Below are 13,851 nucleotides of genomic sequence, written 5' to 3'. Positions count from 1 at the left end.
ATTAGGGGAAGTTGTATCAGGGCTACATTAAGGATTGATAGCACCCTAGTGGTGGAGGCATCAAAGAGCAGCCAAACATTTAATGGCTTGAAGTGGCATTTGTACATGAAGAAGAAGCATGCTTCATCATCATCGACTTTTTGGCATACCCTTTCCTCTTCTAAGAGCCTCTAAGCTTTGACAAGATTGTCACACCCAAAATGGATGATGTTGGTGTTATTAAGGAAGTGAATTAACAAAGTTTTGTCAATAAATTTAGAGGAGTACTCAAAGACTTTGTCATAGACCCAACCTGAGTACTCCCCGACTGCCATAACAAACCTAACTTTGGGGTTGAGGATCAACATCAAGTCAAAATTGTCTACCAAAGGGGCCATTCTACTAGGACTTATCGCTCTATTCTCGACCAAAGCACCCTCAACTATTCGAGGTATCTTGATAGTTGGTTGGGGAGGCTCTACCTTAAGGGGGCTGTCATAGCACTAGGAGTGCTAGTAGATAGGGAGGAATTGGATTTTTGGGATGTGGAGTTTTCATGGGAAAATAAGGAGGAAGAAGAAGAGCTGAAAATAATGTTCACTTCTATCTTGCCTAAGAAGGGAGACTCTACGCTATTACTATAATTCATAAAAAGAAGGAAAGGAAGGCATACTTGATCAGTACTCAACTCTTGGACTCTTTAGTCATGCGAAAGGAAGGACTAGTGCTTAGAGTATTCATAATTAAGTTGGAGATTGTAGGTGAATCCTTCTGAGGGCTAAGAGACCATATTCATAGATGAGGAGGGCTCCAAGAGATGAAGCATTGCATCTTTCTGAATTGTTAGATCCCTTCAAGATCAATCGAAGAGATAAATGTAATACTCCATGTTTTCGAAATATTCCACACCTATGAGATCATAAGGCCTTTAGCATACCATCATTATGCTTGATGCGACCACTAAAATGGTGTCGTATTTAGAAGGTGACTACTTTAAAATTTAAAGGCAGGAGACAAATTATTTTAGATAATAACACATTAAACTTTTTTCCCAGGAGTTAAAGACTTGTGGGGCTTATGTATCGGATAGGTCCTAGATTCCCATGTTGAGAACTCACTAGTTCTTGACCTTGCATTATATTCTATAGAACTTATCTAGATCGAATATAGCATTCAGTAGGCCAAGGAATTCTCAATCTTGCAGACACATTTCTCTGTAATAAAGCTTTGAAGAAAAAAAGGTCCAAGTGTACATAATAATGAAAGGTCTTGAATCCACTTAAATGACCAAATATTTATCAGTAATGTTTTATCATCTATATATGTCATTTTACCTTCAAAAGGTATGGTTTTACTCTTAAAAATACACTTTAATACTCTAAACACTCTCTAAATTTGACATCAAAGTCCTTTTTACATGTATAATCATCGTTTGCAATCTTGAAAATCGAGGATCGAGGACCAAAAACTTTGAATTGAAGACTTTGGAAAAATATTTCTCAACAAGTACACCCTTATTTAATTAAAATTTGTTGAGACAAAAGATAATAAATGCATAAAATTAATTGGATAAAAACTATTTCTCTCTTATTAGAATTTGAGAAGATAAATAGACATATAAATATATGTTTCTTTCAAACATTAATTAATTAGGTGGGAAGAGTGAAGTTTAATTTTAAAATTTTCGTTTAAATTATTGACAATTTTAATGTTCTTAATTAACTAAATTAACTAATTTTCTTAAAGAACCTAATTTAGTTTAAAAAATCTTATAATTAGGGACACAAGTAATATTTTATAACTTTTTCCAAACACTAGGGGTAGGAGAAATTAAATCTCCAATTTCAATTGTTTTGTTGAAAAGAAAAGGTGTTTAGAAAGAAAAATTGTGTTTGGGATAATAGTTTAAATTTGTAAACAATATTTCTCTTGAAAAATAAGCTGGTTTTGTGAAGCTAAAAATTCGAAACTTATGATTATTTTTCAACTTTTTTTCCTTTTAAGTTGATTTATTATAAAAACTAATTTTTGTAGTTATATCCAAATAAAATTAAATATTTTAAAATTGATTTTCATCCCACTTACCCAAACAAAATTTCATTTTGATTATAATTGATTATAAGAAAAAGTCAATAATTCATATAATTAATTATTAAAATAATCTAATTTTCACAACTTCCCAAATACACTCTTATATATATATATATATATATGTATGTATATAAAGAAGGATTTGCTTACTTCAAGAATAAGTTTCGATAGATTTATTTCATTCAATAATTCATGTTTTACATCAAATTTTAACAATTCAACCGTTAAATGAAAAGTTTTGAATGCATAGATCAAATTTACAAATTAAAAAAATATAAAAAATTATTTGACACTTTATTTTATTAATTTAAATTAATATATAATCATAAAATTATTTTATACGTTGATTTAAATCTATATAACGAAATATCATATGATTTTTAATTGTTTTTTACCTTTATATATAAACTTAATCTATACATTAAGAATTTTTAATTTAGTTGTTGAATTATTAAAATTTTATAAAACATGAGTTATTAAGTTAAGTAAATCTATCGATATTTATTTTTGGAGTAAGTGGATCATTCTTATATATGTATGTAATTACTAGTTAATTTTAAAAATGTATTTTAAACAACCTAAAAAAACAATTACTTTTTCTTTGAAGAAAATCATGATTTCAAATTATAATCAAATTAAGCATTCATGTTGGTAACATTTGGACCCAAGTTTAAGCAGGGGCTCGGTGGGGAAGGGGATTATTGTATGGTTGTGGACCATATGATCTAACCAATTGCAAAATAACTTATTTAACTAAGAGTTCTTAAAGGACGACTTCTTTCGTATCGTTGCATTATCGGTCATAATCTTTTTTAACATTAGCTTTGAAATTTTTTTTTTGACACATAGTATTATTGGGAGTATATTTTGTTAGATTATTTAATCTAATGTTGACTAATGTATTTAAAGAATGGTTTTTAATGAAAAAATGTTTAATGTAATGATTATTAAACTTAAAATATATTAAAAATTATTGAAGATTATTTTTAAATTATTAAAATTAATTTTATCTTTTTTACTTCATTAAAGGGTGATTTTGGTATTAAAGGAAAATAATTTAAAAAATGGAATTTAAAGGAGGTTATGAAAGTTAAGTTTTTTTTACTAATTAGTACAATTTCTTTCTTCCTCTCTCTTTCAAGAGTTTCTTTTACACTTCTTCACAAAATCTATTTTTAAGGAGGAAATTATGAGAACTTAAAAGAGGTTTCCATATTATCATAGAGAGACCAATTAAATGAAAGAAGAGAAGAAATAATAACTTATTAGAAATTTTATATGAGTTAATCATTCATACATTACATTATCAATGTAAAAATTTTTACACTAACAACCAATCATATCTTTTAAATTATTTTATTTATTTTATTTTTAGTTCATTAAATAAGCAAATGACATAATACTATTAAAATATATGTTTAGTTGTCGGTGTAAAAAAAAAACTTTACATTATAGAAAATAATGATAAATATTTATCTAAGATCTTTTAAATGTAATTCTCTTGAATGATGAATTCTATGAAATTACATGTGATCATAAAATTTACTCACATATTTTTCAACTTTGTTAAAGACTAATTTTTTCAAAATCTTAATTGTATTAAAGTTACCTAATGCAAGATCATATTCTTTATTAAATTTAAAACTTGAAATTAAAATCTTAAAACGGAATACTAGTAAAACTAACGATCTTTGGTACATGAGCTTTGGATATACTTTTTATGATACTTTTATAATGTTTTTTTTTTTTTTTTGGAATTTCTCGATGTTGTATAGTAATATAGTCATGCTTGAAAGAGATTGTTTTTTTATCATACAAACATATGTCATGATTGGTTAAAGGACATGTCAATTTTATTTTTCTCTTTCGAACACCATCTTACCTTTTAATTACTTTATTCTGCAAAAGGATTCATTTGTTTTTATCAGTCTCTTTTCTGTCTTCCTTTTATCTAGTGCTTTGATACTATATAAACGTATTAAAACGCACAAGAATATATTATCTTAACAACATAATCAGAGCTTAAATTTTAGGTACGGTCAAGTAAAATCCTCCATATAATTAATCAATTAAAAGCTATTTTATAATTAATCAAAATAACTAAATGAAAGTTATTTTTATGAGATGCATATTATCTTCCAACTCATTGACAGCGACGAAGTACAACTTCATACGGAATTGACATTGCCATGAATTTCTATATATCGCACTCCAAAAAAAAAAAAAAAAACTTGTTAATGTGTGGCAAAAATATCTTTGCCCTTTTCTCCAGCTGTGAGTGAAACTCTCCTTCTCTAACCTATTGAATAAAAGACAAAGGTACAATAAGTCAATAATACTAATATTAAATCCCTAACGTTATCATCTATGTACATACTTTTTGTATTAATGTAATCAAAGAGAATGAAGAATCAATTCCCGCATTAAGTGTTTGACTATTTATGGTAGGTTATAACTTAAATATATCACACGTAATATATTGTTTTGACATCAAACTTAATATATTTATTAAGGTTATTCGATATATTATTTATTATGATTTTTATTTAATTATTATAATTTTATTTTAAAAAAGTATTTATAAATTATCGTTAGTCTTAATTTCTAAATAATATGAAATTTTTTGATATATCAAAATATGTTGGTAATCAAAACTTTGAGACAAGAGTGATATAGGTTTTACTTGTAAAGCTAATGTTCTAAATTCAAGTCTATTGACATTATATACGTTGTTCCACATGAGTTATCTGTTTTGATGTTTGATAAGACATAATTAGTAGTTAAGAGAGGAGTGTTTATAAGACCTTTGACCTAGACTCTTAATAATGCTAATAAATTAGGTTGAAAAATTAACACCTAAAAGAGGAGCTAGGACACATAAGTCCCTTAGCTTTAACTAAGGATTTTTTCTAGTATATCAACATATTTTACCTAACCTAAGAGTTAAGACCAAAAGTCATTTATAAATAGTTTTCTTCCATTACTCACCAAAATGGTTTTTAAAATTAAAAAGAGAGAGAGAAACATAATGATATAACGAGTGTCAAAAAAAATTATACTTCATGGCGACACAATCTAATAGACTTCATGTTATAATCTATAACAATATATAAAAAGGATACTCCTTTTTGCAACCGTTTTTAGTTTTCACTTTCAATTGAATAATTAAATCCCTTCAATTGCTTAGGAAAAATTCAAAAATTAAGAGTTTTTAATGTCTTTTTTACACTATAAGTAACCTCTTCATAATCTTATAACTACCCATTCCATCATTTCTTCTCTTATTTTTTTTTCTTTCAAATTTCAACAAATTAATAATTTTCTCGCATTTTTTCATAACTGAATTTAGATCCTCTCCTGCAATTTTCTCTCTCCAGCCTCTCTCCTGCAACATTAATAGCCATAAAATATATCTAATGACTCAAATTTAATCTTATAATTAATGTAACTTCTTAAATGATTAAATTTGAACCATTAGATATATCTAATGACTATTAATATTGCAGGAGAGAGGCTAGAGAGAAAAAATTGCAGGAGTGTTGGGGCAACTCGAAGACGAACGAGTCGAAATATTTGCAAGATTCCTCGAAAGAGATTATAAAGGCACGCGTCTACCAATGAACGAATGGGTAATTGTTTGAAATGGGACATTCGATGTGCTCGAAAAGTAGTAACATAGTGCAAAGTACTTACGGTCATACAAGGAGAGTTAACGACTGGGTCGAGAAGTTAATTTACGTGAGATAAGCGGTTATGAGAAGTTACAAGTTAAAACCACGTGGTGAGCATAGTGGGCAGCGGTTATCCCCTAATGATGTACGTGCACGAAATTAACTGCCCCTAATTAATTCTATAAATACAAGTACTACGCACCTTAACAAAGGTCGGAAAAACTCATACTTGAATTAGCTTCTGAAGCATTCTCTGCCTACACACACATATGGCTCTCGTGCACAAGATCGTTTTTGGGTATGACTGACTCTCGACCACTTTTATTTTCTCTTTTTAGGAGTAGAAGTAGAATAGTCTTCTTGTTCTTCGTTTAATCACGTAGTGTATTCATATACTTTGATCAATATGTTTTCATGTGTAATGTAATTTGACCATTGTACGAAATGAACTATGATTTGCATTGCTAATATACGTGTTGTTCATTCGGTGCATTTAAGTATTTACATACATGAACACTATTGCTTGATAATACTTAAAGAATATTTAGAGACAAGCAATTCTTGAAAGTTTCCACTTTGTCTCTGTTCTTTGCACTGTGTTCCAAATACATAAGAACGTTAACATATCTAAATTGAAACATTGATTGTGCTAGTCCGAGTAAAAAGAATCCTTAAAACAAATTCTACCGTAAACAAGGAGAGAATCCAAATTCTTCATAACTACTCACTACTCACTTTATTATTTTTATTTTTTAAAGATAATTAAGATGCACGAAATATCTCTTTCCCTACTAATATATATATATAAATAAGTTAAAGAATGTGTGAGATAATGGTTACCACATATGCATTTGCATGACGGGGACAATAATATCGACGAAAAAGCTAAGACCCTAGCTGTGATATCGTACATAAAATTAATCGAAGGATCGTACACGAGATTAATCCAACAGATTACCTGAACAAAGCCGATTAAACACATTAACAACACTCACTTTATCTTAGCCATAGATTCCGCCAATCGTAACGCTCCCATTCGTTCGACACGTCGCATATAGAATGTTCATGCCCTCATTTTTTATAGCATTTGTCTCGGAAGAAAGTTTGGAAATTGCACCGGCCATTGCACGACCTTTGGTGATGCCTTAAAGAAACCTAAATCCACAGCACCATGCTTTTTGTGGGGTTGAAAAGGCCAAAGAATAAAATCTAGAAGCTTAAGATAACACATGAATATATATATTAATTATATATCACATTATTGGAGACCCTAAAAATCTGATTTTATTCCCTTTCCAAACTCTGTCTATTATCATGCCGTGGCCTCAAGTTCTGGTTTCCATTGATCTTCAAAATTAGGGTTCGTCTCGTCTCCCAAATGCTGAAACGCCATCGCTTTGTGAACTGTGAATTAGAACATTGACAACTTGTTATGTCTTATTAAACTACCTTACCAACCAAACTAACTATATATTATATGGCTTCGTCCACGCAGCGCATGACACGTGATCCTATGCTGTTTTCTCTACATTCTTATATTGCCAAGTCTTTTCATTTTGGTTACTCACGTATATAATGAAACATAATGAATACTGCTACAAATAATTTTTGCAGAGCTATATCAGAAATTAAAGTTATAATAACCACCACGATTTATTTATTCATTAATGATCTCATATTATGTTATATTCCATCAACGTTTCAGATTCAATTCCGAAGGTTTTTGGAAAATTTGCCTTTAAATATATATTTAAAAAAAACTCAAATTTAAAAACACAAAAATGTCATTTTTCAGTATTTTTTAAAATTGTATCCTTGAAAATGCGGTGCCACAACAATACTTTTTTTAAAAAAATTGTGCCAATGCTCTTCGAACCCTGTATTGCATGTAAATTAGTGGGTTTTTTTTTTTTTGGATAAACATAATGGAAGGATGGTGAAACGGTTGTTATATTTTATCCGGTGATCTCGAGTTCAAGTTTTACACATACAAGTGTATCAAAATGTTCGAAGGGTGAACTTTATTCATGTACAGGTAGGAGGGTTCGGCCACCACCTTATCGGCCGCCGAATGGCAGGACCAGGTAGCCGAACGTCAATCGGTCACCTGGATCGGCCTATCATCACTTGGTATTCTTAATCAGAGATTAGGGGTTAATTAGCCGATTAAAGTGTATTACCTAATACGGTAAATATGTTGCAAGGCCCATGGGGTCCAGGGCCCATAAATGTCAGTATAAATAGCTCAGGTCAAAAGGTAACGTCACTGTTCATTAATTATCCTAGATATTCGAGCTTGTCCTGACTTGAGCGTTGGAGTGCCTTTTGCAGGTACCAACCCCTTCACCAGCTTATTGGATCGGAGCTCTCGTTCGGCCTTTGGACTACTAGAAGACTTAGTGTGCCCATCAGACAGGTACATTTGGCGCCCACCGTGGGGCCAAACTGAGACGTTTGTGAAGATTAACTGAGCGAAACAATGGCGATAACAAGGAGAACGAACACGACAGATCATCAGCACGAGGAGGAACACATCGAGGTTGTAGACGAGACCGATCTTTCTGAAACCGTCCGTCTGTTGAAACAGGAGATGGCCGCGATGAAACAACAACGGGAGAAGGACGCGAAGGAGCTTTCGGCATTAAGAGCCGAGAATGAGGCACTCAAACATCAAGATCCGTCGTGGAAGCCTACTCAGGCAACCAACATGCAAACTCAGGGGTCCTATCAATCCCACGAAGTGCACACCTCGGCCCCACATGCCTCCGTAGCACCCGAAAAGCTACCCTCAGCCCAACCAATCGTCGGTCGGCCAACAGATTTGGCAACCATTGGAACGCATCGTCACCCCTTCACCCCTACTATCATGCAACTTCCGCTGATGGATAACTGGAAATCTTTGCCTATTGATAAATATGATGGTACCACTGATCCTGATGAACATCTTGATGTTTTCTTGACACAGGTAACGCTGAGCACAACGAACGATGCTGCCTTGTGTCGGATTTTTCCATATCACTCAAAGGTAGGGCATTGAGTTGGTTTACGCGGCTCCCTCCCAATTCCATCGATTCCTTCAACACTTTGTCATCCCAGTTCACCATTCAATTCGCAACGAGCCGCCCTCACAGTCTGACGTCTCTATCTCTTGTCGGCCTTCGACAAGACAAAAAGGAATCTCTTCGGGCCTTCATGGATCGGTTCAACAAGGCAACCTTGGAGATCCGAGACCTCAACCCAGCTGTAGCGCTCCATCACCTTACAACGACATTGAAGCCCGGACCATTTGTCAACAACATTTGCAAGAAGCCTCCTTCGGACATGAACGACCTACGAAGGCGGGCCGATAAATACATGCAGATGGAAGAGTTGGCAGAATTTCGAAATCAAGCCTGAGCTGAACAGTCAATTAAGCCCGAGAAGCCAGAACAGACATACAGGGGGCGAGGCAAAGAAATAGCTCTTCGGGACCGCCTGTGCGAGGTCCCAAGTACTCCCATTATACTCCTCTTATTGTAAGCTGGGCCACAGTACTTGAACAAGCTTTGGCAGCAGAAGTGTTGGCGGTCCTAAAGAGAGCTTCCACCCCACCACGCGCTGATACCAGCAAAGCATGTAGGTATCACCGCAATCGCGGACACTCCACCGAAGAATGTGCTGCCTTGAAAGATAAAATTGAAGATTTGATTAAACAAGGCAAGTTGCATAATTTTGTGGATCGGCCAGGGTCATCTCATCCCCGCTCGTCATACCAGCCTCGACACCATGACCGGCATAGGTAGGATCGTTCTGATAGACCTCGGCGCGAGAGAAGCAGGTCGCAAGAAAGGAAAGATGATTCGACACCTTCCCGTAGGAAGGTCATTAATACAATTGCGGGTGGATTTGCAGGTGGAGGTTCAACATCTTCAGCCCAAAAAAGACACCTAAGAGCCATTCTATCGGTCAATGTTGTTGATAGGCAACCTTCCCGGCGATTGCCAACAATAACTTTCACTGACACCGATTTTCAAGGCATTGATCCGGTACAAGACGATCCAATGGTGATCAGTGTGGAAATTCACAATTGTATAGTCAAGAAAACGCTGGTCGACCAAGGCAGTTCGGCAGATATTTTGTATTGGAATACCTTTAAGCAGTTGGGTATCTCCGAGAGAGAGTTAATCCCTTATGACAATCCTTTGGTCGGTTTTGCAGAAGAGAGGGTAAGCACCAAAGGATATATTAAACTTTTCACTCGTTTTTGTTTTGACGAACAGGAAAGCAGGGAAATTCAAGTAAAATATATTGTGGTAGATGCTAACACATCTTATAACATTCTCCTCGATCGACCATCATTGAACATGCTAGGCGCAATCGTATCAACTCCGCACCTAGCAATGAAATTTCCATCCGACAAGGGGAAAATCATCACAATTCACGCCGACCAGAAGGCCGCTCGGGAATGTTATTTCGCTAGTTTGCGAGTAGCTCCCATGGAAGAAAGAAATTCAAAATCCAATAGGGTTCACGTTGTTAACCCTTCGGCACCGGTTGAGGAACCAGTTTGTGATCTTGACCCAAGAATGAATGATGAGGAACGTGTAGAGCCAATTGAATTGAAAGTTCCGTTACAGCTCGGGTCTCAGTCAACTCAGGTTACGTATATTGGAGCTGACATATCCGAAGAAGATCGCGTCACCCTGGGCCGTATAGTAATGAAAAACAAGGATCTCTTTGCATGGACACCGTCTGACATGCCCGGCATAGACCCAAGTGTCATGTGTCACAAGTTGTCAATCTGCCCCGAAGCAAGGCCAATCGCCCAGCGTAAAAGGAAAATGGGAACAGACCAAAAATTTGCAGTTGAGACCGAAGTCGCAAAGTTGCTCGAAGCCAAATTTATCCAAGAAGTTCACTACACCACTTGGTTGACGAATGTGGTAATGGTAAAAAAACCAAACGGAAAATGGAGAATATGTACTGACTACACCAACCTCAATAAAGCATGCCCAAAAGATGCTTATCCACTCCCAAATATCGATCGGCTAGTTGACGGAGCCTCCGGACACAGGATCCTCACTTTTCTTGATGCTTATTCGGGATACAATCAAATTCGCATGCATCCCCGAGATGAGGAAAAAACGGCCTTTATAACTGATTCGGCCAACTATTGCTATCAGGTAATTCCTTTCGGATTAAAAAATGCAGGTGCAACCTATCAGCGGTTGATGAATAAAGTTTTCCGACACCAACTTGGTAGAAGCATGGAGGTATATGTCGACGACATGGTCGTTAAATCCCACGACATTTCCAACCACGTGGCCGATCTTTCGGAGGTATTCCAGCAATTGCGCCGATACGACATGCGCTTGAACCTGGAAAAGTGTGTGTTCGGTGTATCAGGAGGAAAATTTCTCGGCTTTATGTTGTCGGCAAGGGGTATCGAGGCCAATCCTGATAAATGCATGGCAATTGTCAACATGGTAAGTCCCCAAAACCTCAAGGAAGTTCAGAAATTAGCAGGACGCCTTACAGCTTTATCAAGGTTCCTTCCCTGTCTAGCCGAATTAGCCAAACCCATTGTTGGTTTGTTGAGAAAGGTAAATAAGTTCGAATGGTCTATCGAGTGCGAGGAGGCTTTCCAGACTTTAAAGGAGCGCCTCGGCTCACCACCTATTCTTTCCAAACCCGATCCCGAGGTACCAATGGTGGTCTATTTGTGCGTATCAAATGACGCAATCAGCGCCATTCTAATTCAAGAGAAAGAGGGACAACAACCAATCTATTTTATCAGTCGCATGTTACAGGAGGCTGAGACAAGATATCAGCTTCTAGAAAAAGTGGCACTTGGACTTGTCCACACCGCTCGGCGCCTCAGGCAATATTTTCAGAGTCACCGTGTCGTTATCCGAACTGACTGCCCAATAGCCAAGGTGTTGCGTAAACCAGAATTAGCAGGAAGGATGATGGCTTGGTCTATTGAGCTATCAGAATTTGACATTAGTTTTGAGCCACGAGGGTCGATCAAGTCTCAATACTTGGTGGATTTCGTCAACGAATTGCAACCGAAAGGGCAATTCGTGAGTGACTTGTGGACGATGCACGTGGATGGCTCTTCAAACAATCAAGGAAGTGGAGCAGGTATAATCCTTGAGGGACCAGCGGGAGTAAATCTTGAGCAATCTTTGCGATTTGCATTTAAAGCATCAAACAACCAGGCCGAATACGAGGCACTATTGGCCGGGTTAAGACTTGCACAAGAGATCGGGGCCAGACGAGTGATATGTTAGACCGATTCGAAGGTTGTAGCAGAGCAAGTAAATGATAACTTTCAGGTGAAAGATACCAGCTTGTTGAAATACTATCATTTGTTCCAAAGAATGCGCAACGCCTTCGATGAAGTCCAAGTAAAGCACACACCAAGAGAGCATAACGAGCGGGCCGATCAGTTAGCTCGGTTGGCAACCAGTACTCGGAGGCCGGGACAGCTACGGACCACACTCCACCTTGACCTCGCAACTCCAAGTGTAACATCTACCGAATGCATGACGGTTGAGGAGCCAACCAAAACATGGATCACTGAACTAATGGACTACCTTGAACAAGGCAAAGAGTCGTCTGACCCTTTAGCTGCTAAAAAACTCCGAACGCAAGCAGCTCGGTATTCCATTGTTAGAGGAGACCTATATCGCAGAGGTTTTTCAGTCCCATTGTTGAAGTGCCTCGATTCGATACAAGCAGACTATGTTTTAAGGGAGGTTCACGAAGGCATCTGCGGTTTCCATTCGGGAGGACGAACTCTGGCGGCAAAACTGCTTCGGGAAGGATATTACTGGCCAACCCTCAAAGATGATTGTGCAACATTTGTAAAGCATTGTGTCTCATGCCAACGACATGGCAATCTCGTTCATGCTTCAGCTGAAGAATTACATGGTATCAGCTCGCCATGGCCTTTCGCAATGTGGGGAATGGATATCCTCGGTCCATTCCCAATCGCTAAGGGCCAATGTAAATTTCTATTGGTTGTTGTAGATTACTTCACAAAATGGGTCGAGGCCGAGCCACTCGCCAATATTACAGCTGCCAATGTCCAAAAGTTCTTATGGAAGAATATCATTACTCGCTTCGGCATTCCACATGCCCTCATAACTGACAACGGTATGCAATTCACTGATCAAAAACTCAATCGGTTTATTCAAGATCTTGGCATTAAACACAGATTTACGTTCGTAGAGCATCCGCAATCCAACGGGCAAGCCGAAGCGGCTAATAAGGTGATCCTCACTGAATTAAAAAAGCGATTGGGAGCTGCCAAGGGAGCTTGGGCCGAGGAATTGTTAGAAGTCCTTTGGGCTTATCGGTGCACACCTCAGTCCACAACTAAAGAGACACCTTTTCGGCTAACATATGGCACCGACGACATGATTCCTGTCGAAGTTGGGGAACCATCCTTTCGGCGACAGCATTTTGATGAGATGCTAATGAAGCATCACTCCGAACCGAAGTCGATATGATTGATGAAGTCCGCACCAAGGCCCAGATCATAGCCGAAGCTTGTAAGCAGCGAATGGCCAGGCGATTCAACTCCACACTCTCCAAAAGAGAATTTCACGAGGGAGATCTTGTCTGGAGGGTGCAAGGACCAGCACGATGCAATCCTAAGGAAGGCAAGTTGGCTGCCAATTGGGACGGCCCTTTCAGAATTCGCCACAACCTCCATAACGGAGCATACAAATTAGAAGAGCTTTCAGGAAAGGTCATCCCCAGAACATGGAATGCAACTCATTTAAAGAATTATTATAGTTGATTTGTGTAAATCGATGTACAGTCATGGTGCACTCTTTTCCTCGGTCGGTCTTTTCTCCCCTTGTAAAAAAGTGAAAAGGGGTTTTGGCCGACAAGGTTTTTAACGAGGCACCCATAAATAAAATCAGTTCAATTATACCATTCTGTTTCCTTATTCTTTCTTTCTTCTTCATCGGCTAAAGAAATAAATAAAGCAAAGGCTTCCCTCCCGAGTTGATCAACTCGGCCAAGGATGTGCCTCGTTAAAATCGCACAAAAGGCTTCCCTCCCAAGTTGATCAACTCGGCCAAGGATGTGCCTCGGAAAATCGCACAAAAGGCTT

General features: G+C 36.8%; 1 protein-coding gene across 1 annotated transcript; it reads left to right on the top strand.

Annotated features, from left to right (window-relative positions):
• The first annotated feature begins 8,220 nt into the window (after positions 1-8,220).
• On the top strand, positions 8,221-12,013 carry LOC109813916 (uncharacterized). The gene is made up of 5 exons (XM_083064147.1): positions 8,221-8,706; positions 8,838-9,109; positions 9,262-9,437; positions 9,633-9,946; positions 10,001-12,013. The coding sequence occupies exons 1-5, from the start codon at positions 8,221-8,223 to the stop codon at positions 12,011-12,013; spliced, it is 3,261 nt and encodes a 1,086-aa protein (XP_082920273.1).
• Positions 12,014-13,851: the final 1,838 nt, after the last annotated feature.

Source organism: Cajanus cajan, chromosome 9 (assembly GCF_000230855.2).
Source record: "Cajanus cajan strain Asha chromosome 9, NIPB_CcT2T_4, whole genome shotgun sequence".
Lineage (NCBI taxonomy): Eukaryota > Viridiplantae > Streptophyta > Magnoliopsida > Fabales > Fabaceae > Cajanus > Cajanus cajan.
The sequence above is the reverse complement of the archived record's forward strand: the minus strand, read 5'-3'. Positions and strand labels throughout refer to the sequence as shown.